The sequence below is a fragment of the Vicia villosa genome, linkage group LG1 (assembly GCF_029867415.1).
Source record: "Vicia villosa cultivar HV-30 ecotype Madison, WI linkage group LG1, Vvil1.0, whole genome shotgun sequence".
Lineage (NCBI taxonomy): Eukaryota > Viridiplantae > Streptophyta > Magnoliopsida > Fabales > Fabaceae > Vicia > Vicia villosa.
This window is the reverse complement of record NC_081180.1, coordinates 76,194,748-76,217,359: the sequence shown is the minus strand read 5'-3', so window position 1 is coordinate 76,217,359 and position 22,612 is coordinate 76,194,748. Positions and strand designations below refer to the sequence as shown.

General features: G+C 31.7%; 3 protein-coding genes across 3 annotated transcripts; 2 read left to right on the top strand and 1 right to left on the bottom strand.

The window, feature by feature from the left end:
* Window positions 1-9,137: 9,137 nt before the first annotated feature.
* On the top strand, window positions 9,138-10,637 carry LOC131646277 (protein trichome birefringence-like 42). The gene is made up of 5 exons (XM_058916366.1): window positions 9,138-9,430; window positions 9,540-9,714; window positions 9,809-9,984; window positions 10,078-10,230; window positions 10,370-10,637. Exons 1-5 carry the CDS (start codon window positions 9,138-9,140, stop codon window positions 10,635-10,637), a joined length of 1,065 nt encoding a protein of 354 aa, XP_058772349.1.
* A 947-nt stretch (window positions 10,638-11,584) lies between these two features.
* Window positions 11,585-15,651, bottom strand: LOC131642640 (pentatricopeptide repeat-containing protein At5g04780, mitochondrial-like). Its single transcript, XM_058912865.1, has one exon. The coding sequence runs from the start codon at window positions 15,131-15,133 to the stop codon at window positions 12,407-12,409; it is 2,727 nt and encodes a 908-aa protein (XP_058768848.1). The 5' UTR covers window positions 15,134-15,651; the 3' UTR covers window positions 11,585-12,406.
* A 597-nt stretch (window positions 15,652-16,248) lies between these two features.
* On the top strand, window positions 16,249-16,668 carry LOC131646265 (uncharacterized). Its single transcript, XM_058916360.1, has one exon. The coding sequence runs from the start codon at window positions 16,249-16,251 to the stop codon at window positions 16,666-16,668; it is 420 nt and encodes a 139-aa protein (XP_058772343.1).
* The last annotated feature ends 5,944 nt before the right edge of the window (window positions 16,669-22,612 follow it).

Here is a 22,612-nt window from a genome sequence, read left to right as displayed (position 1 = left end):
GAGTAATAGTATATCTGTTTCCTTGACCATATTTGCTATAAAAAGAAGACCCGCTAATATTGGATAGTGAAGACAATCTGAGCATAATGTTTCACGTGTATCAGTTTTGTCCTTTTTAAAGGCAAAATAGATATATTAGAAATAGAAAACAACTTGGGAGAAGACTACGGGTGACAAAATAGGTCTGTCTCGTTTGCCATACTTTTTGTGAAGTAGGTTAAGATTTTAGACTTGCAACTCTAATATTTCTGTCTTATCCTGTCTCATTTTTCTACAAACTTTTGTGGGCACAAACATTTATATAAAATTTTATGTTTTTAGGCCTATAAGACTTAAAGTCTACGAGCATTCCCCGGCCTATCCTTATTTTTATTCAGAGCGGCTAAGATTTAGGCCCGCACCCTTAACTATGTCTGCCCCATTTTATTCTTTTGCGAGCATTTGCGGGCGCTAGCCTAAACAGGGCGATCATGCCTGTTTGCAACCCAATAATATATTAGAATAGACTTAAATGACATAAGAAATGTCAATAAAAAACATAAAGGAAAGTAATAACTCCAAACAAAGGGAGAGAAAAACTAAAAAAAAATCACTTCTCTTACTAGACACGAAAATCACAAACCACCCCTCAACAGAAAGTCAAATAGAGCTCCGACCGTCAGAGCCACCATTAACAAATCAGAAGAATCACAAGCAACACTAAAACCACTAAACCATAAGGAGTAGAAGGGTGAGTTCAATGTTGGCTTGTTAGGAAACTAGGACCAAGCCCAAAACAATGCTATTATCGTCCACCTCTTTCACGTTTGTTAACGATCCAGCAAACTACTTATCATTACATACTAACCAGATAGTAGTTTGCACTAGTGCATATCAAATCATGGCAAAATCTCCCATAGACTTCTCACCTAAAGAAAGAAAAAGCTCAAACAGATGACACAACTCCCTAGCAAGAGCCAACTAACCCGTAACCACCTAAAAATCTTATTCCAAACAATAAAAGCTAGATTACATGTAATAAATAAATATAGGTTGAATAGGTTATCCCTAATCTGGTCAACAATGACCTCTCGTTTGAACAGATTATCCCTAATCAGAAATTTGTCATTAGGGCTGTTCATGGTTCGGTTCTGTCAAAAAACTGAACCGAACTGAACCATTATATAAAAGCATCTGAACCGAACCGTTTCAATTTTACAATATTACAAATTATTAAAAACTCATTAAAAAAAATCAAAACTCATTAAAAAAATTACAAATTAGTCAACTTTTACAATATTTAAGACTGTTTGAATAAACAGCTTATAACACAAGTGCTTATAAAAATAACCACTTATGAATAAGTTTGTATAAGTCATTTTTATTGCAAAAAGTAAAATAAATTTAAATGATTTTTATATATGTTATAAGTTGTTGTCATAAACTATCTTGAATAACTTATAAAAATAAAACTTATAAAAAATGTCATAAGCTGTTTTTGATAATAATAAAACTTCTCTCTACAAGGAACAATAAGTAGCATTTAACAAAGACAGGTTACTCACCTGCTGTCAATAGCATGAGCATACAATATGAGTCTTATCAGATTAAATTTTGTAATTGTATAAGTTAAGGTAGACAGCTCTTAAGGAACATTCCTCAAAGGAGAAACTATCTCTAGACATAAAGATCATATTCATTTAAACCATAGGGCAAGCAATATTTTACTGTATAGTTAATTTATTTGGGAAGACTAATTCTATGAAGGTCTACCACGTCGGTTTGATGAACTCGAAAATATATCCTATTGAAGAAGAGAAACGTTTGAGTCACACTACCAACAACCACAAATTATATACCCAATTGACAAGATAGGCATGAATGCTTATAGTGAATATATTTAGGCTCTATGAACTTGCTGTCTAAGAAGCAGTTTTAAAGAATCAATTATTCATAACTGACAGACAGTGATCTTGGTATACTATTAGGTACTATAAAATCACTCTATAAAACATCAATTTGGGAGTTTAGGGTTCTTCACCAATTTGGGGATTTAGGATTCGTCACCATTTTTCAGTTTTTTTTCAAAGTTTCCATGGTTCAAAAGCTATTTGGGGGTTGAACGTTTGAAGTTATTAGAAGTTAAAATTTTGAAACTAAAACTTTAACAGTTCGGTTCGAAATTAAATTCAAAGTGGTTAATTACTTGTCGGTTCGGTTCTAGAACCATTAATAAAATATAAATTTAGTGAACCATTAATAATGGTTCAATTAATTTAACTCTAGTTCGGCTCGGTTCGGCAGTTCGATTTGGTTTGGCGGTTCTTTTTAACAGCCCTATTTGTCATGCAGAAACTTAGAGGAGACCCAACTATCCTAGATCAAGGGAAAAGTTGGATTCACCCAATATAACTGAGATTCTGATGAACAAACCATCTCTAGTATGTCTCCAAACCCACATATCACTCTCCTCACTAAATTGAAACTCTCTGAGGACTGGGAATAAATCAAAGACTATAGATTCTTCAAGAATGAAGAACGATCTCCTCCAACCAATGTCTCAAGAAATCCTCCCATCATTCCACCTCCCAATCTCTCTCATAATTCCATTTTCCTTTGGGAGATGGTGTAAAGTATCTAAAATCTAGTCCTAATAAGTATACTCCTTATTCAAGGGTATTTCCAAAAAAAAGGTTTGATCTGAAGGTATACTCCTTATCCAATCCTACGTCAAACCAATTAGGAGGACCGTCCTTTTTAGATACAAGAAAGGATACACCTTTCCACCAAGAGAGAACGGGACCCCAAGGGACGACCCTTGGACAAGGAGGCGACAAGGGAATGGCCATACTTGGCAAAAAGGATATCTGACCATAGACTAGAAGCACCCAACAAAAGTATTAATATGTACTTAGCTAAGAGAGCTAGATTAACCATCAAGAGATCTCTAACACCCAAGTCTCTCACCTTATCGACCATCTCATCCATGATATCTTATAATCCCTTTTCACACCTCCCTAAAGAAACTTCATATGAATCCTAACTAACTTATTCCACACTTTCTCAAGCATCTTTAAGAAGGAAAAAATATAACACAAGAATAACATTGAGAACAAAGTTTTGGAGAATAACTCTCTCCGTCAAGACTAACATACCTATGATTTCAAGAGTGAAGTCTCTTCAAAATCAAGTTAACTAGTGGTTCCCAAGTAAACTCCAATAGATGATATGTCCAATATTTATAATGGAAATTATGAGCTCATAAAGTTTAACACATTTATAAGGATACATATATGACTAATGGGAGAATGTTAGAAATTTTTGGTCATATATGTAATAAATTAATGTGTTAGGACCATTATTTAATTAGGCAAATTAAAGTGATCTATTTAATGTAAGATTTATGGCTAAGGATGTAATTGTTATGAAAAATATTATGTAGATATCAAAAGGAGTAATGCTATTTAGTGCGAAGGAATTTGGAGAAGAAATGCAAGAATGAACACATGTCACTGTATTATAGGAAAAATTTTAATTTATTTTTAATTTAATTTCCTTTTTAATAAGAATCATGGGGTGGTGGTGATAATGAATGGTTGAGATTTATTCTTGCCTTTCTTGTTTTTATGTTTTCTTAACAATTAGCATTTTCCTATCAAAAGTCTTAGTTCTATGGGTAAAATTGGAATAAGAAACCTTGAATAATCATGACCCTTCATGGAAGGGCATGAGATTCTAAACTTGAATAAACATAACTCTTCATGAAATAACATGTGATTCTTATAAATAAGAGGTCATGGTCCCCAATTGTACACACTAGAAAATATCATAGAATATTTATTCTTTTTATCCCATTGAAAGAGGAACTAAGGAATTAAGGATCTACAATTAGAAGGTCATTGTCTTATCAAGATTATTGTCTTCTCATCAAAATTATATGGATCCTAAAGATACGCTCTCGTTTTCTATTTCATTTTGAATTGAGTATGGATTAATAAATATTGATTATTAGAAATCCCAACAATATCAATTATTGTGTTTTGAATATCATATTAAAATATAATTTTTTTGAAGACTCCATTGATAACATGAAGTAATCATACGAATATAAAATTCAATAATTTTTTTTTTAATTTTTAGTGAGTTATTATATAGGATATTTTGATTTTTTGAAGCTACTAAAGAATCTCGGGTTAGTTAATTGGATATCTAGAATTAAGGAGAGACAAATTTGAATCGTCGGATTGAAATCGACCGATCCATTTTTTTTATATAAACGGGTAAAATATTGGGTTGTTTTGGTTGTTTAATTTGAATAATATAGAGTTGCTTCTGTCGGACTCGAATGATTATTTTAAATTCGTCGAAAACCAAAACCGACCGAATCTAATTAATATTTATTTTATTTATTTTTATTACTATAGAGTTGACTCATTATAAAAATGAGATTTTTGTAAGGTTATTATATTTTTATATCAAATGGTGGCATTGTGTACTCCGAAAAACACAAGACATGTAATATGAAATTTTGAACATTATTTAGTTTGTAGTGTAAAATATGATAACAATCAAATTAATTTCAAATGATATTGGAAATATTGTCACGTAATAATAAAAAATAATTTTCTATTCTAAAAATTTGATTTTTTTTTTGAAAAAAATTAAAAGTGAATGTTTGTGAATTTTATAAAAAAAAAAAGTCATTTTTATAGGTTTATTTGAATACATATTAAACTAATTAAACGGATCCGATTTATTCGTCAATTCGACTTAATCGAATCCTTTAAAAATTGAAATTTCATCGGTCAGAATTGAATCATAAAAATATGAAAACATAGTTTACGTTAGATTTAAATTTTGAATTCAAAATTGACCGATTATCCAATCCTACTAGAAACATATATAATTCGGTTTATTTTTTCAATATCTGATTTATGGTCAACTTATTATTATGCAATAAAACGGGAGCTTTGTTGTTTTATCTAACAAGTTGCATTAATTTTGTATCCTAGGGAAACTCCAATTAATGAAACAAATTTTAAATAGTTACTTCACTTTGGTACACACAAGATTAGAAACCAGGACTAATAGTATAGTATTTGTTTTCTTTGGCCATATTATTTCTAATCAAAAGAAGACCCACTAATACTGGATAGTATAGACAAAATCTAAACGGGAATCAAGCATAATGTTTCATGCGTATCAATATTGTCTATGATTGATATGGTAAATATACCCCTGCATATACTAAGCCAAGTGCAAATGGTAGTTGATTTTATTCAACTTGTATTGAGAGTTCTAGCAGCACTATGCATATAAAATTGTAGTTGGAATTCAAATTTGTCAATTAGTTTGATGTAGGTAGCTAGGATTCTTACAAATTAGTTAATAAGTTAGAGGTTAGTTATGGTTATGAAACAATCTAATTTGACTAATAGTAATTAAATTAAATTAGTTGGAAAAATGAAAAAAGAATGAGTAAAATTAGATTAATTAGTAAAGATATGTATAATTATAGATAAGTGAAGCTGAACTTTTCATCACCAACATAACCTTTTTCAAGAATGTCTCATGCCTCCTTCGATAAAGTTGTATTTTAAATTTTCTTGAAATTGAGAGTATCAACACATTGATGGAAGAAGAATGTCGCCTTAAAAGTTATCTTTTATGATTGTTCATGGACATCATACCAAACACCATGTTGAATACATCTATGTTGGACAAATGACTTCAAATAGAAGAGGGGAGTGTGAATCATGTAGCGTTGAAAAACAATTTCCAATTAAAAGATTTCTTGTAAAATCAATTGTTAAAAATATTTTGAAAAGAGTAAGCATCAGAATAAATAAAACTAGTAAAACTAGAGTTAAAAGCAAATTTGAAAATAGCATAAATAAACAAATAGGAAAAATAAAGAGAGATAAGTGATAAGTAAAATGCGCCATAAATTTATAGAAGTTCGGCTTAACCTTGATCTACGTGCTCTCTTAAAAAATGACTTCTTAAGACTTTCACTATATATAAGAGTTTTTCACAAGTTATACTCCCGAGCCTTCCTACAATAGAAATTGAAGTTTTATAATGGTCATCTTCCAAACCAAACACGAGATTTTGTACAAGACTAATCTCAAACCAAATGAGCGCTTTTATAGCATGCCTAGCTCACGAACCAAGTGGAGATTTTAACAGACAATCTCTTGAAACAAACGAGAGCTTTTACAACAGGCAAAACTCACGAATCAAACGTGAGATTTTGACGGACATCGTCACAAACCAAACATGATCTTTTTACCGCGATTTAACTAAGAACCAAACAAAAAAGTCTCACAAAAGATATTATAAAATTTCCCTCACACCAGAACCAAAAACAACACAGGTAAATTTAACTCTCGAAACACTAAGGCAAAAGGGAAGAAGAAATAAAGAGAGAGAAGAGATTGGAGAGTGATTCAAAAATGGAAAGAATCCTTGGGCTTTTTAATGCTCATAATCTATTATGCATTTTAACTATAGAAAATTTTTAAGTCGTTACCAATAATCGATTATGGCTTCCTCTAATTGATTATTAGGGTTACAAAAGTGTTAATCGATTAATCCTAATGGGCTAATTGATTATGCCATGTAAAAACCTTTTTAATTTATTATAATGAGTCCCTTATCCATTAGCTAGGCATGACAATTTTTCTAGTAATTTTAACAAAGTCAGAAAGGCTTCCTGGCCATTTAAAAGTATGTGATTTTCCTTAGTAATTCAAGAGCTAATATTATACCTTTCCAGACATAGATCACTCAACAGGGACAATGCGAGCTTTCACACTTCTTCTCTTTCAATAATATTAAAATTCAAGATCCCTTGATTGATACATCAATGATTAAGCACTTCATTTAGGACTTGACTTCTTTTATCTGATGAGGCTTGATATTGCTTCTTAATAAATATCACCATCAGAAAAATTACTTGACTGAGATCATCAGAGATTTCACTAAACACCATTTGACATTATGTGTTGTTCTTTAGATATATGCTTTGACATATTGATCTCTAAGCATCACAACTTCATCATCACATCATATGAAGACTTTGTTGAACAAGTGACTTCAAATACAAGAATGGGGTGAATTGTGGTATTTAAAATTTGTGATTGATTTTAATCTTTTCTCGTTTAATTTCGTATTAGCAATTTGTAGGTGAGTGGTTGTAGTGGATTGAAAGTAAATTGCAGCAAGTAAAGGATAGGGTTAAAAAAATTACACCATATATTTATATAGGTTTGGACGAACATTGGCCTAGTCATGTCCCCAAGAGGTCTTCTTGATGGTTTCACTATAAACTTTGAGCTTTTGAAGGTTATGCCCACGAACCTTAATACAATATGATCTAGGTATTTTAACAGGCTTATCCCTAACTAAATGATAACTTTTAACCCATGCTAAGATATCGAACCGTTTAGAGATTTATGGTTGATCTTAATAACCAAAACAAAGTTTTTTTCAACAAAGCTTAATAAACCAAGAACGAAGATTTTATAAAGGTTGATCTGTAGAATCAATCTCAATCTCGTAAAGGTATTTCACACTTAAGAATATAAATGACCAGCATAACCACTTACAAAAATATCTTCCTCACGAGTAAAGTCTTCACTTAGTAGCATTAAGGTAATAAGAAGTGAATACTATTTTCTAGAGAGAGAAATAAATTATAAAGAAATATGAAAATATTGGAAAATGTCGTGATTTGAAGTGAGGGCGAGCCTTTCTTATATAGTAGTTGTAAAAATTGAGAAAGGAAATAATCCATCGACTGAATTGATTATCTAGTCGGTTGGAAAAACGCTCCAACCGATTGGACATCTCAAATATAATCGTTTGTATAACCCAATTAGGAAGGTTTGGATATAGAGTTGTTGCAAGACATTAATGTGTTGTCTTTTTTTGATTTTGCAATCGATTAACACTTTTCTAATCGATTGACAAAGTGCTCCAATTGATTGGTTGGTCAGAAAGAGTTTTGTCAATCGATTGGCACATCTTTCCAACTGATTAGATAGTTCAAGAAAATTGGAAAGATTTTTAATTACTTGTTTTTGGCTATAAATTAGCTATGCAAGATGTTTTAAGTGTGTGTTAGTGTGTTTGTGAGTTGCTTTAGTGCTCTTAAGCAAAGTCGGCTCATTCAAACCGAAGGCCCTGTTCTAATTTTTAAAAAAAAAGGCCTATCTTTTTTTGAAAAATATAATTATTATAATTAAAAATAACACATCAAAAGTATAAATATATAATAATAAAAAATATTTAATTATAATTATTTTGATTTTGATTAATCTCATTTTTTTAATGTATTAGATTTTTATCATAGCATTTTTTTAATTTATTAAATTTTTTATAACATTTTTTAATATTTATTTATATTAATATAAAAAATTGAACTTTTAAAAATGTTGAGGTCTTCCGAAATTTTGGACCCTGTGCCGTAGAGTCTGCTCCTAGAGTCTGCTCCTGCACAAGGCCGAACCTACTCTTAGACTATTACCTTACTTTTACGGTACTTAATTTATTCAGACCGAAAGAGGTTGAATTTAAGAGTCCTTTCAAAGATTAAATTGATAATGAGTAGTTAAATTATTGACAATAAGTAGTTAAATGTAACAAAAGTAAGTTAATAGTAAATAATTAAATATATGTATCAACTTGACATTTCGATATGATAAGCATTTTTAAAAGATTCATAATCTAAATATATCTATTTAAAGTGTTCTATAAAACTATTGACTAATTTATTAGTTCATAATAATGACAACCTATGGGTCTTATAACACAAGTCTTAAAGTTTGTAAATCGTGGGTGACTATTTAAATTTAGCTTTTCTATCTTTTTATATTAGTTCATAATATCCATGTAAAAAAAGTTACTCTAATATTATTCATATATAATATGAAATAATTATAAATAAATCGAATTAACACTTTTAAAGACTAATTTGTGATTTACAACAAATATTATTAATATATATTTTAAATATTTTAATTATTAATAATTTTATTTTCAATAAAACATTTGACACTATCACGTAACTAACGGATCAATGTTATTGTTATTACATTCCCACCTATACATATGGCATTTGATCATGATCTGAAAAAGATTTCAGACAGTTTCAAATGACATTTGATTTCTTGTTACATCTTCTACCACAGACTTTTGTTCTTGTTCTGTGGATAGTAGTAACACCTTCACTCTACCATGTTCATGTCAATGCCTTCCAAAAAAACCAATTAAATAATTGTGATTATTCTAATGGAAAATGGGTTGTTGATGATCCTTACTATCCTCTTTATGATGCCTCAAGTGATTGTCCTTTCATTGTTCAAGGATATGACTGTCTCAAAAATGGTAGAATTGATCACGTTTACCTCAAATATCGATGGAAACCTTTTGATTGTGATATTCCAAGGTAACATTATTACTGTTTTCCATAACATCGAAATCTCTGAAAAAATGTGTCCATGTCAGTATCATGTTTTCTGTGTCTGTTATTTATAGCTAGTGATGTTGATTATCAGGTTTGATGGTGTGAAATTCTTAAAGACATATAGAGGGAAGAATATAACATTTATAGGAGATTCTATAAGTGACAATATGTGGCAATCACTCGCTTGCATGCTTCACATTTCCGTTCCAGAATCAAATTACACTTTGATAAGAATAACCAAACATCTTTCTATGTTCTCATTTCCGGTATTCTTCTTTAGTTCCAGTATTTTCGAAACTTAATTTATTAATTAGCTTAATTTATAACTTTGTTCTGTTGTTACTATTATGTGTTATATAGGACTATGAAGTTTCAATAATGTGGGTGAAAGATGGTTACTTAGTGGATACGTTTCGTGATATCGGAAAAGGAAGAATTTTAAAGCTTGATTCCATTAGTTCTGGAAATTTGTGGCATGGAGATGTTTTGATTTTCAATACCTATCATTGGTGGTTTCACACCGGAAAAACTCAAACGTAGGAAAGTTTTTAGCTACAAACTTTTACAATAATTTCAGCAAAATTTGTGATAAAGAGAATTAAATGTATGTTACTCTTTGATTTTGACAGATTTTTTCAATTGGGAAATGAGATAATAGAAGGCATGGATAAGATGGAAGCTTTTAAGATTGGGTTAACCACTTGGTCTAATTGGATTGATTCTAACATTGATCCATCAAAGACTAGTGTTATATTTCAAGGAATTGCTGCAGCACATGCAGGGTTAGTTTAGTTTAGATTTAACTATTCTTCGTAAAATATAACCCCTCTAGTCCTACTTATGAGTACATTTTTTTCTTATAGATAGGATCAGAGGGAATATTTCTTAACACGACTTATAATGGTTGTTGAATTTTTTAAGGGAAAATGATTGTATGGGACGGACTGAGCCAGAGGAAGGAACAAGACCAAGTTATCCTGGTGTAGAGGTTGTTAAGAATGTTTTGAGTAACATGAAAAGTGATGTTTATTGGCTTGACATTACTTTGCAAACACAATTGAGGATAGATGGTCACCCTTCTATATACACTGGACTAGGGACTTCTTATGATGATTGTAGTCATTGGTGTCTGGCTGGTGCTCCTGATACTTGGAATGAAATTTTGTATGCTGTTTTACTTGGAATTTAGTATTAGTATTAGCATCATTTGTAGTAGCTCTATTTTTATTTATTTTTTAATTTCTGTTGAGGAGACAAGACTCGTGAATTTTGGTTTGTAGACTTTAAATATATTACTATTTCTTTGTTTGTGTTTGAAAATTTTAAAATTATGGTGGAAATCACGATGACATAAGCTATAAATACCAACTTCTCAAAATCACGGTGAAAAGGCCTTAAACGTGTGGTAGTGGTGGCCCGCCGTGTTACCAAACATAATATTTGTCTTTTAAAAGTTGCATGACATAGTTCATAAATACTAATTCAACTGACAAAAACCGATATTATTATATTAGACATCATTATCGGAATTCGAACCACAATACTTACGGTTGTGTGTATCTAGGGTTTATTCCACTTTGTTTACAGACAAAAAAAAATAACTGCATGGCATATCAATTTCATAAAACCATTTTCATGGACAAGACTATTTGCTTTGAATTTGGTAGTAATAAATTTAAAATAAACTTGGAAAATCACATGGATAAAGGATGACTAGAGAAGAAGTGAGAGTTATTTCCCTCGGTGAAGATTTATTTTCAATTTATGAAGAAATATCAATAAAAGTGGTGTTTTTAGAACAGTACAATTACAACTACAGTAACTATTGGAACATGTCAATATTTTAATATGGAGATGGTTTTGAAAAAATTTCTTTAGTCATTATCAGAAAATTATGTGTGTTAATCAAAAATATTCTAAGTCTCACATTGTTCATGAATAAATGATGGCATATATCCTAAACAAACAGAATGAAATTGATTTTCAAGTTTCGTAGACTGCACAAGGTTAAGTAAGCAAACTGATATATTGACAAGAAAGTGTTAAACAAACCTCAATGACAAATGAGTGATGAATGCATTTTAACCAATTGAGGGTAGACAAAATATCTTTGTCCTACTAAATAAGATGCCATTTGATTTTGATCCCAACACCAAATAAATGAATAAACTTATTTCATGGTACTTAAGAATTAAGATAAAACTAACATTTACAGTTCTGAGTTATTATACTCAACAACAATACTGTGTATTGGTCATACATAAAGGTGGGAAATTTATCCTAGAATTCTAAAAGATACATTCACAAATTTTGTAATTTTGTAAGCCAGTGAATTTTTTTGAAGACACTCACATTCACATTGGCCTAGAGAGACAGTGTGGTCTTGAAGTGGTACTCCTCTGTCTGATAACAATCTATTAAGCTATTGAACCTCCCTTTCTAATTGTTTTACAAGCAATAGGGATGTAAGATGGAACTTGGAAGTACATAATCCTCACAAAAACAGTTTGAGAACACTTCTGAAATATCAGTACATAAGTTGAATTAATTGATAAAATTTATACAACAAAATTGATTCCCTTACCGTTGCCCTTCATTGACCAACGGCTCTCAAAGGGCCAACAGAACTGCCCCATAATATCAATCACCGCCTCACACTCCTTCCCCTACATACAGAACACTCCACAAAAAAGAATTGAATGATTATCCCGCAACAACTGGAAATCAGGCAATGTCGTCTTTGCATCGGAAAGACCAGTGAGGTTGGATACGGTGGTGTTGTCATGATCAAGGAAGATGGCAATGCTGAGCGTTTCCTTTCACCAATTTCTTCTGTCTTTGATTTTTTCCACACTGTTACCACCGTGTCATCAGTATGCTTGATTTACAATCAAGTTGGTAAGAATCAGCATTTTCCATGTATGTGTATATAATGAATGATTCATCATCTTAATGATATTACCAATAATCACCACAAGAACATGTTCCATCTTTAAAATGGTGGAATCTATTAATATCTCTAACAACAATTTGCCTTGAAACAATCTTAGATACAAATTTGAGAAAAGTGTGGCAGTCAACACAAACTCTCAAATTCTTTTTTACTCTTATTGGAGCTCCACGTGGTGTAGCTATTAACCCAAAAGCCACAGCAAGTTTCTCACTATGATGATATAAGAGCTTTTCCTTTTCACTTTGGTTCACATTATGTATATCAATCTCTGTGACGGGACTGTATCCAGCTTTACTTAGAAGGTCGTTTAATTCGTCCAATTTAGCATATATTTCATCACTTCTAGAATGATTTCTATCTCCGACAATGAAAGTGTGTATCTTGTCTTTGACCTCAATCCAACTCATGCCAGGTTCCTTCTTCACATTGCTGTTTTTCATAACCTTTCTAACACTCGCAACATTTTCCCACATCCCTGCTGAGGCGTAAATGTTTGCAAGGAGAACATGAGTACCAGATTTGTCTGGCTCAAGAGCGAAAAGCATCTCTGCAGCTTTCTTACCAAGTTCGACATTTTTATGGATTCTTGCAGCACCAAGAAGCGCACCCCAAACCGATCCATCAGCTTCGAATGGAATGGATTTCACAAGCTCCACTGCTTCATTTAGTTTCCCTGATCTTCCAAGGAGATCGATCATGCAAGCATAATGCTCTTGTGTAGGTTTGATTCCAAATTTTTCTTCCATTGTTTCAAAATATTGTTTCCCTTCATTTACCAAACCGGCATGATTACATGCACAGAGAACACTGACCAATGTAATATGGTTTGGTGACACGCAATCTTCAAGCATTTGATTGAACAACTTAAGAGCCTCTTTACCATGTCCATGTTGAGCCAGCCCTCCAATCATTGCAGACCATGAGACGATTCCTCTCTGATGTATCTCGGAAAAGGCGCAACCAGCATCCTCTATGCTTCCACATTTTGCATACATATTAACAAGAGAATTACTGGCAAAAATATCAGACATAAATCCAAACTTAATGGCATGGACATGTAGTTGCTTCCCTTGCTCATATGCCGACAAGTTTGCACAAGCATTTAAAAGAGAACTGCAGACAAACGGATCTGGCTTGATGTCTGCAACCTGCATTTGCAAATATAGCTTTAAAGCCTCCTCCCCATCCCCATACTGAGAATATGCAGTTACCATGGATGTGTAAGCCACCAAATCTTCCCAAGTGCGCTCTTCGAATATTTTAGATGCTTCGTCTATATGACTACATTTTCCATAAGTGTCAAGAAGACTGTTTATAACATAGAAATCCGAATAAATTCCAGACTTTATAGAAATTGTATGAATTTGCTTGCACACCTTAATTGCCTGCAAGCTGGCCACAGATTTAAGAACCGTCGACAAAGTAGTTTGATTGAACTCAATATTTTCATGGCACATTTTGAAAAAAAGTGAGACTGCTTGTAAGTCATCACCACACTGCGAGTAACCGGAGATCAAAGCATTCCATGAAATACTATCCTTCTTTGTTGGCATCAAATCATAAGCTCTTCTTGCATCATCCATCATCTCACACTTGGAATACAAATCTATTAGCCCAACAGCCACAAACAAATCTGAATCAGTATCAATCTTTACCAAACAAGAATGTATCTGTCTACCTAAATCCTTAAACCCCATTGCAGCACAAGCTTTCAAGGCACTTGATAATGTAAACACATTGGGACAACAAGTTCCCGACTTTTTCATTTCATTCAACAGTATCAAAGCCAACTCATTATAATCATGAAGAACACAACCAGCAATAACTGCATTCCAAGAAACAGTATCAGGGTGTATAATTTCTCGAAAAATAGCAACAGCATCTTCAATCCTCCCCGCTTTAGCATACATATCAACCAACGCATTCGTAGAAAATTGATCCAAACCATGTCCAAGCTTTATTAAAACACCATGAACCATCCTTCCAAGACTCCCATCCCGCAATCCAGCACAGGCATTCAATATAATCGAAAGACTGAACTCGTTAGGTCTTACTTCACTCTCAAGCATTCGTTTAAATAAATCAACAGCTTCACCTAAGAAATCACTCTGCACATGACAAGAAAACATGACATTCCACGAAACAACACCCGGCTCCAAAATCATACCAAACAATTTCTTAGAATCAATAAAATCCCCACATTTAGCATACATAACAACCAAAGTGTTGGAAACAAAAGCATCAGACTCAAACCCTGAGACCACAGTCATGGCATGAACCTTTTTCCCCATATTCAAATCCTTCTTGATTGAGCATGCTTTGAGAACACTTGGGAAAGTAAATTCATTACACTTAAGTCCCAATGTACACATGTCATTAAATGCCAATAAGGCCTCTTTATGAAACCCATTTTGCACATGGCGAGATATCAATGCAGACCAAGAAACAACTGTACTTGGTTCAGTACTTTTATCGAGCAGGTTACGGGCATGCCCAAAACAACGAGAGCTAGAATAGAGTGTTGTCAAATGTTTTCTGAGATTTGGGTGGCGGGAAAATGCAAACTTGATCAAGTGGGTGTGAAGTTCCATGCATGAAGTGAGGGTGCGGGTTGACTCGGACGAGTCAAAAGTGGAATTGTGATTGACAGAGCGAGTCAGAGACGATGGGTACGTACACAGAAGTAGAGAAACCTTCTTGCCACCCCTCATATTATACATCCTACCTTTCATATTTTATTATGAGAATTTTTTTATTGACTCCTACCTTTTTGGTTTTCTGCAGCGAAAATTTCAAAATATTTCTATTTTGGAAATGCATTTTCAAAGTAATTTTTTTTTTAGATTTTTCCAAATTTTAGAAATGCATTTTCGAAGATATCAAATGAGAGTGTTTTTTGGTGTTTCAGAAATACATTTCCGAAAACTAAAATCTATGAAATTGAACAAAAACCATGACATAAACCATATGAAATTAAAAACAAAAACCATAGATTCAGTTTAATAATTGATTGATATCATAAATAATAGATCTAGATTTTATATACAAACAAGAACATATGCAGCATCCAAACATGAAACATTGAGTTCGAGAGAAACACCGGAATCCCACGGAAAACCAGTGGCGGGTACTGCGGCTGCGCCTACCACATCTACCAATGCTACTCTTAAATGAAAGAAAATGGCACGGGCGTGTTACTGTTTGTAAAATTGAAACCACAACACTGGATCTGGATGTTGTCTAAACAGTTTACAAAGCATGATTTTTTTGGAAGTGTACTTCCGAAATTCCTAAAAATGGGTGTTTTCAGAAATGCATCTCCGAAACACCTCATTTGATGTTTTCGGAAGTGCACTTCCGAACTCTGGAAAAATCTAGAAAAAAATTTATTTCGAAAATGAATTTCCGAAGTAGGGGTATTTAGGGATTTTCGCTGGGGTCACCCTCATAGGGGGGTTATGAAAGAAATTCTCTTTTTTTATTTCAATTTTATCTTTGATGAGATAAAAAAAATTCAGACGAAATTTTCGATATATCCTATCAAATTTCTAGTACGACAAACCGAAATTTTCAGTTATGATAAAATTTCCGGTACGACATACCAAAATTTTTCAATTATAATGAAATTTCAGGTGTACCGTAAATTTCAAATTTTTCGGACAATACCGGAAATTTCAGTATAACTGAAATTTTCGATATGTTTCAATATTTGATTTTTTCAACGGTTGAGATTTTGCCGACACTTTTGGAAGGTTCTGGTTGCACCGACACATATGTGTGGTCTAGAATGCAACACCATTTGTATAAATCGGGGTCTTAGGGTTATTGGATAACATATCTCAACAAAATGTCTCTTCCTCAGTATTTGATAACAGTATCTGTGTATTTCAATGGCTGCAACCCTGCTGTTCAAACCAAGATTCCAGATGACACTGAATCCTTTGCCACCTTGAACGAAACGTTGAACAATTTTCTGTCTGAATCCGATAACAGAAGGGTGACAAAGATCGAGTTTCGGGAGGATTGGATTGATACACATGGAAGGATGAAATACAACTTAATTGAGTTGAAGAATGATGAAGATGTGAAGGCCATGTGGAAATCATTTCGCTGTAGGATAATTAAAGGTCTGATCGAGTTGGACGCGCAGATCCGAAGATCCGTGGACGACATAATGAAGTGTCTAAAACATCCAGAGTCATCCATTAGTACCTTGGCTTTCATGTTTCGAAGTACTGTTTGTTGTTTGTCATCTAATGTTTGTTAACTATACTTGTTTGTTATTGATGTTATTTTCTTTATCTACTCGAAACATGTACTAGCAAAAAAGATTATATAATAAAAAAGATGTCCAGCTCATAACTCTGAGGTCTGCGCCTCATCAGCAGCTCGAGCAAGAGCAGCTGCTCTATATGTGACCCGTCCCGCAACAGAATTGTCCTTGCCTCTAGTCTTCACTGCAAAATTTAAAAATATAAGGAAAATAGCATTTTTTTTAAATAGAAATACCGGAAATTTTAAAATTTCCGATATGATAATTAGTGAATGAAAATATCGGAAATTTTAAAATTTCCAATAACAAATACCATAAATTTTAAAATTTCCGGTCGCAAATACCGTAAATTTTTAAATTTTCAATAGTAAAATCGTCTGGCACAACGAATTTTTCATACAAAATATATGTTAGGATTTATCGTAGTATACACTTAAACTTAAAACATAGTGAGCAAAAGATGAAGAGACTAAATCAATCAAAGCTTTAATTTACTTAAATTAATTTTACACGAGATGAATAAATCGAAACTTTATGATTAAATAAGAAATATATTTTTATAGTTTTTCAAATTTAATCAAAAGTAAAATTTTTAATGTTTAAGACCTTAATCTAACACAGACCTAATTTTATTCATGATATCACTATGAGTGCGGTAAAACCTAACAACATGCAATATCTAAGAAAACGTTAAATCTAAACATATGATTCTAACCAAAATATAAGAGAGAGAGAGAGAGAGAGAGAGAGAGAGAGAGAGAGAGAGAGAGAGAGAGAGAGAGAGAGAGAGAGAGAGAGAGAGAGAGAGCATTTTGGATTTATAGTGGTTCAACATGTTTGTCCTCGCTTAGTGCCTACCCCACTCTCCAATGGATTCTTATTGATAATTTGTAGTCTTCCACTATGATTTTGTCAATTTTAACAGAGTATTTTAATACAGTCAATAGATTCAAGATAATGATGAAAATTAAACAATATTCAATTTGAATCTTATCTTTGAATGTATACAACGTATGAAATTGATCTCTCCAAGATCTTTACTCGATCTTGACTTCCACCTTCCAAATTCAAAATTTCTGCTCCAAGCGTTCGTTCCTCAACCACTTCTCTTAAGTCATACCGGTTCCTTGACTAATCATTGATTTGTATGAAGGTAATAGAAACTCCTTGTCTGTCCATAGTAGATTCCACGCAGTTCTACCAAAGTAATCTTGGAGAAAAAAGCTCCTTTTCACAACTGGATTTTAATCCTAGCCACAACCACAAAAATATGTCAACCTGAAATCTTAAAATCTTCACAAAACATTAATCACAAAACGAACCTCCCCAATAAAATCTCTTCCCAAAGGTTGAAAATTTAATCTAAACAACAATGGCAAAAGCTATAGGTTGAAGATGAAGAGAAATTCTGGTTGCAAGGTAAAAATAAAACTCAAAATGTTTCTTGAAAGTTAGAGAGAAAAATGTGTTGTGTGTTCTAAATCATAGAATGTTATGAGAGGAATTTGGAAAAATTATGTATGTATGTGTTGGAGATATGGCACAAAAATGAGAGATAATACCCATTTGGTTCAAGTCAGGAGCAAATGGAATAAGTTAAGTCAAGAGTGAATGATTTAAATCAAGAATCAACAACCAAAAAAAAATTGCTTCTATCTTTTTATGACTCGTGTCATACAAACCCATGATTCGAATTAAGATTACATAGCCAAAATCCAAAATTTACAATCAAAATTTGATCTAAGTCAAGATTTTTTATGATTCGAATCAAAATCTCCTTGATTCAAGTCAGGCTTTTCTTTGATTCGAATGAAACACTCAAATGAAAAATCCTATTTTTCAAAGTCCATATTTATTTGAGTCACACTTTTCTATGATCCAAATCTAACACTTAGAAATAAAATTTGATTTCTCACATTCAATTTGATTCGAGTTAGCCAATTTTTAGATTTGAATACACTTCAAAAAATTAAAATTTTAACAAAAATAAAGTATTGGTGCAATCGAGACTTGGCACAATTTGAATTAAGTTCTAATGTGTTTCTTGATCCAAACCTCCCACTAATTGACTGATTAGGAATATAATGTGTTAACTTTAAGAAAAATAGTTTGATTTATGCATGCATAAAAATGATTTAGCATTAAACCCTAGAATGTGCAACTATGTGATGAGACTCAATCACGACAAAAACACCAAAATACTAAATTGACAAGCAATAAAACATAAACTAGGGAAAACCCTAGAAGGAAAAGAAATTTCACTCGCCCCAAACAGCACTTGAGGGTCATGCCCCTAAGTAACAATTTAGGGACTCACCGCCGTAGGTTTTAGAGAAATCATTGCATATCTAATTTAATCACTTCACCTTTTTTTGAGGGACTGTGGATTGAGATGATTTTATTGGACATGGAGAGATGTAGCTCTTAGCTTAAAAAGCCCAAAGAAATTATGAAAGGTCATTGGGAGAATGGGCGAGCGCGACCTCAGGTCACCCGATCTAGACTCATGCCTACCACCTAATCTCCTTGCCATTACGTAGAAAAAGTGATTTTTCAAGAGAATGTCGCTTTTGCTCCTCTTGGTAAAAGAGGAAACCATCCCTCCAAATTAGAAAGAAGGATCAGTCATCCTCGTACTCCCGCATACTTGTTGGGAAAATGGTAAATTATTTAACCAAAGAAATTACCTATTCATATTTCAACCTTAAAAGTTAAAAGATCATTTATTAATTTGAAATATTTAGAGCACGTAAGCACTCTTGTGATCATCTTTGTAACCCGGATTATCACTAAGATATTTCTTACAAGTGCAATCACAATTGTTTACAACATGAATTTTTATCACCTTCTTAACATATTTTTATCACCTTATTAACAAATTAAATATTTAAAAATATATATTTGTGTCAAAATTTCTTTCTACCAAAAAAATAGGTATATAGTTCTCTATATCATGACTCGAATTTTGATAGCTCATAAAAGGATTAAGAAATGGCTTGACAAGGAGATCCATGGTTTGCAATTGCATAATACTAACAATATCAATATTTATCATTTTAATAAAAGGATAGATGATAATTTTTGAATATTTGTTGTAGGGTACAGATTGATCAAGAAAAAAATAGTAAAATCTAATGATTAAACACGTGTGATTCACGTTTGGACATTTTACAATATATTTGATGTAAACTAGTAAATCACCCGTGCGGCATATATATATATAATTTGTTTAGATATTTATAATATAAATGATAAATATAATTGTATAAAGAATGATGATATTCAGGTATTTGTATAGGTTAGAATAATTTTGTATGATGGTTTTATACTCAAATGTATATTAAAAGTAATATTTATAAAAAAAAAAGTTGTATGAATTTAACTAATCGTGTCCTGTTACAAGTTTATATATTATGATATAGATTTTATTTAAAAAATATGTAGATATTTTATTGATAGTGTCCCGTGAGAAAAATAAAAATTTTGACATTTGAAAATAAGAAATTTGTGTCTCAAGTAAAAACAATTGCTAAATAAAAAATGTATTTTGGTGTTAGTTTTCGGTGAGAAAATAAAAATATTGACATTTGAAAATATTTTTTTAATAATTATGAATAATTTTGACATTTGAAAATAATATTTTTAATAGTTATGTTGATTAAATTTATTAATTAATTTATGTTTAAAAAATAAAAAAGAAAAGAAAAGACAATTTAGTCATTTTTGCTTTGTAAATTGCTGAAATAAAAAGGATAGTTTGGCGGGGGCGGTTTTATAGCCCAGCGAGCCTGGGTACGCGCCCGGGCTCAACCCCTACTTTCTTTGTATTTTTCCCAATCTGATAGTCGATTTTTAGACAAAATCAGAGATAAAATTAGTAAAAACAGGGTGTGAAAACTAATTTAAGGCTTCGATATTGCGGTTTCGGTTGTTGAATCTTTCATCTGTGTTTCCTTTTAGCCATGCTGTTTTTTCTGTTTGTTGAGTTTTTGTGCTTGATGTTGTTGCTTGTTGTTTCTACGTTGATTTCATCAGAGTTTGGGGGCTCGGGGTTCTTCACGAATCCGTACACCACTTTGCAATATCGGATGCGAGTTTGTTTAAATCTGTTGCCGAATTTTGATTTTGAATGGGATATTGTTCAGTTAGTGTAGATTTAAGTTTTTTTCCTTTGAGTTTTGGTTAGGTTTAGAGAAGAGAGCATGGCGACGGTGAAGGAAGCTTAGAGGGCGCGCTTGGTTTAGGAGAGAGAGTTTCTTTCATTGATTTTGTTTTAGTTAAGTTTTTAATTGAAATAACAATTGAAGAAAGAATTCCTAGAATGACAATTATCACGTGAAGTTTGTTGATCTCAATATTTTTTCCTTATTTAAGTTTCTTGCCATTAAATTTGTGTTGATTCTTTATTGGTTGTTTAAATGCCTATTTTCTTGCAACAATTTGATTTAATTTAATTTCTCTTTTTTTTTTCTTCTTTAAAAAAACAAAAATAAAACCATTTAAGAGATATAATAGGGGGAGGCGCCCCATTATCTCCTTTTTTTTTTAAATTATTTTTAAATTGATATTATAATTGGTAAGATTAATTGATTTTTTTTAATTAAAGTTGATGTTCTATTTGTTCTCTTTGGGCTTAATGCTCTAATTGCACACCCACTCTATTCTCCCACTCCCCATATACTTTTCATTTAGTTGTCTTCTTTATATTCCCTCAATCTAACCATTGATTTTTGGACAAAATTATTAAAAATAGGGTGTAAAAACTAAAATAGGTGAATAACCAATGGTACAGTACAATTAGTTATTTTTGCCTAGGTTATTTAAAATTCCTGGCTCCGCCATTGTAGTTTGGGTAGAATGGTAGACTTCTTTTTTAATGGCTTGATAGTAGATGGAAAAAAAATTGACATTTGGAAATAAGAATTTTGTGTCTCAAATAAAGATAATTGTTAATTAAAATAAAAAAGATATTTTGTTGATAGTGGTCCGTCAGTAAATAGACATTTGAAAATAACTTTTTAAATAATTATAAATATTTTTTTTAATAATCATAAAATAATTATGTTTTCGGTTGAGTAAATTTTTTCGTGCTCCTCTTCGTTCAATTAAAAAAAGATTTAATTTATTAATTTATTTATGGTTAGAAAAAGAAAAAAGAAAAAAAAATTGAGGGAGAAAAAAATTAAAATGAAAATTATGAAGTGTGTAGAGTGTTTAATAGAGAGAGTGGAAGATATAATTAATTTAATTTGAAAAAGGTGGGAAAATATAATTTGAAATGAGAAAGTGATTTTGTAATGCCAAGTGTCAACACTTTAATGAATGGAGAGAATGATTATATTGATCTTTATGTAATATACTCTTATACCCTTTTCGCTTTGTAAATTTTAAAAGAGTGAATGGCATTTTGGGTTGAATGGTGGCATCTTCCATTAATAGCTAGATAGTTGATAAAAAATAGAGAAAAATGATAATCCATTACTATAAAACATATTAAAAAATGTATAAATTCAACTATTGCACTAATTTTATTAAAAAATATATAAACAATAGACAAATACAACATCTCATGCATTAAGAAAAAGTATTATAATTTATATACGCATTTTGGTTGAAAAAAATCAGATCCAATAGGCGGTTTTTACTCCTCCCCTTTATCTTTAATAAAATTTCTCACACCATCCCATACCATTTAGGCACACTATCGAATTGACAAATTTACCCTCGTGTTTTCATAGATGGTTCTCCGAAAATATTTTTTAAAAAATTTTTAATTTTTTTCATAGATGCATCTACGGAACCCCTTCTTAAAATATTCTGAAACGTGAAATTTTTCTAATTAATTGAGATTCGTAGATACATCTACGAAAGATTTCATGAACTTAATTAATTTGAGATTTTATAATTAATTGAAAAATTAATTTGAAATTTTCTCAAT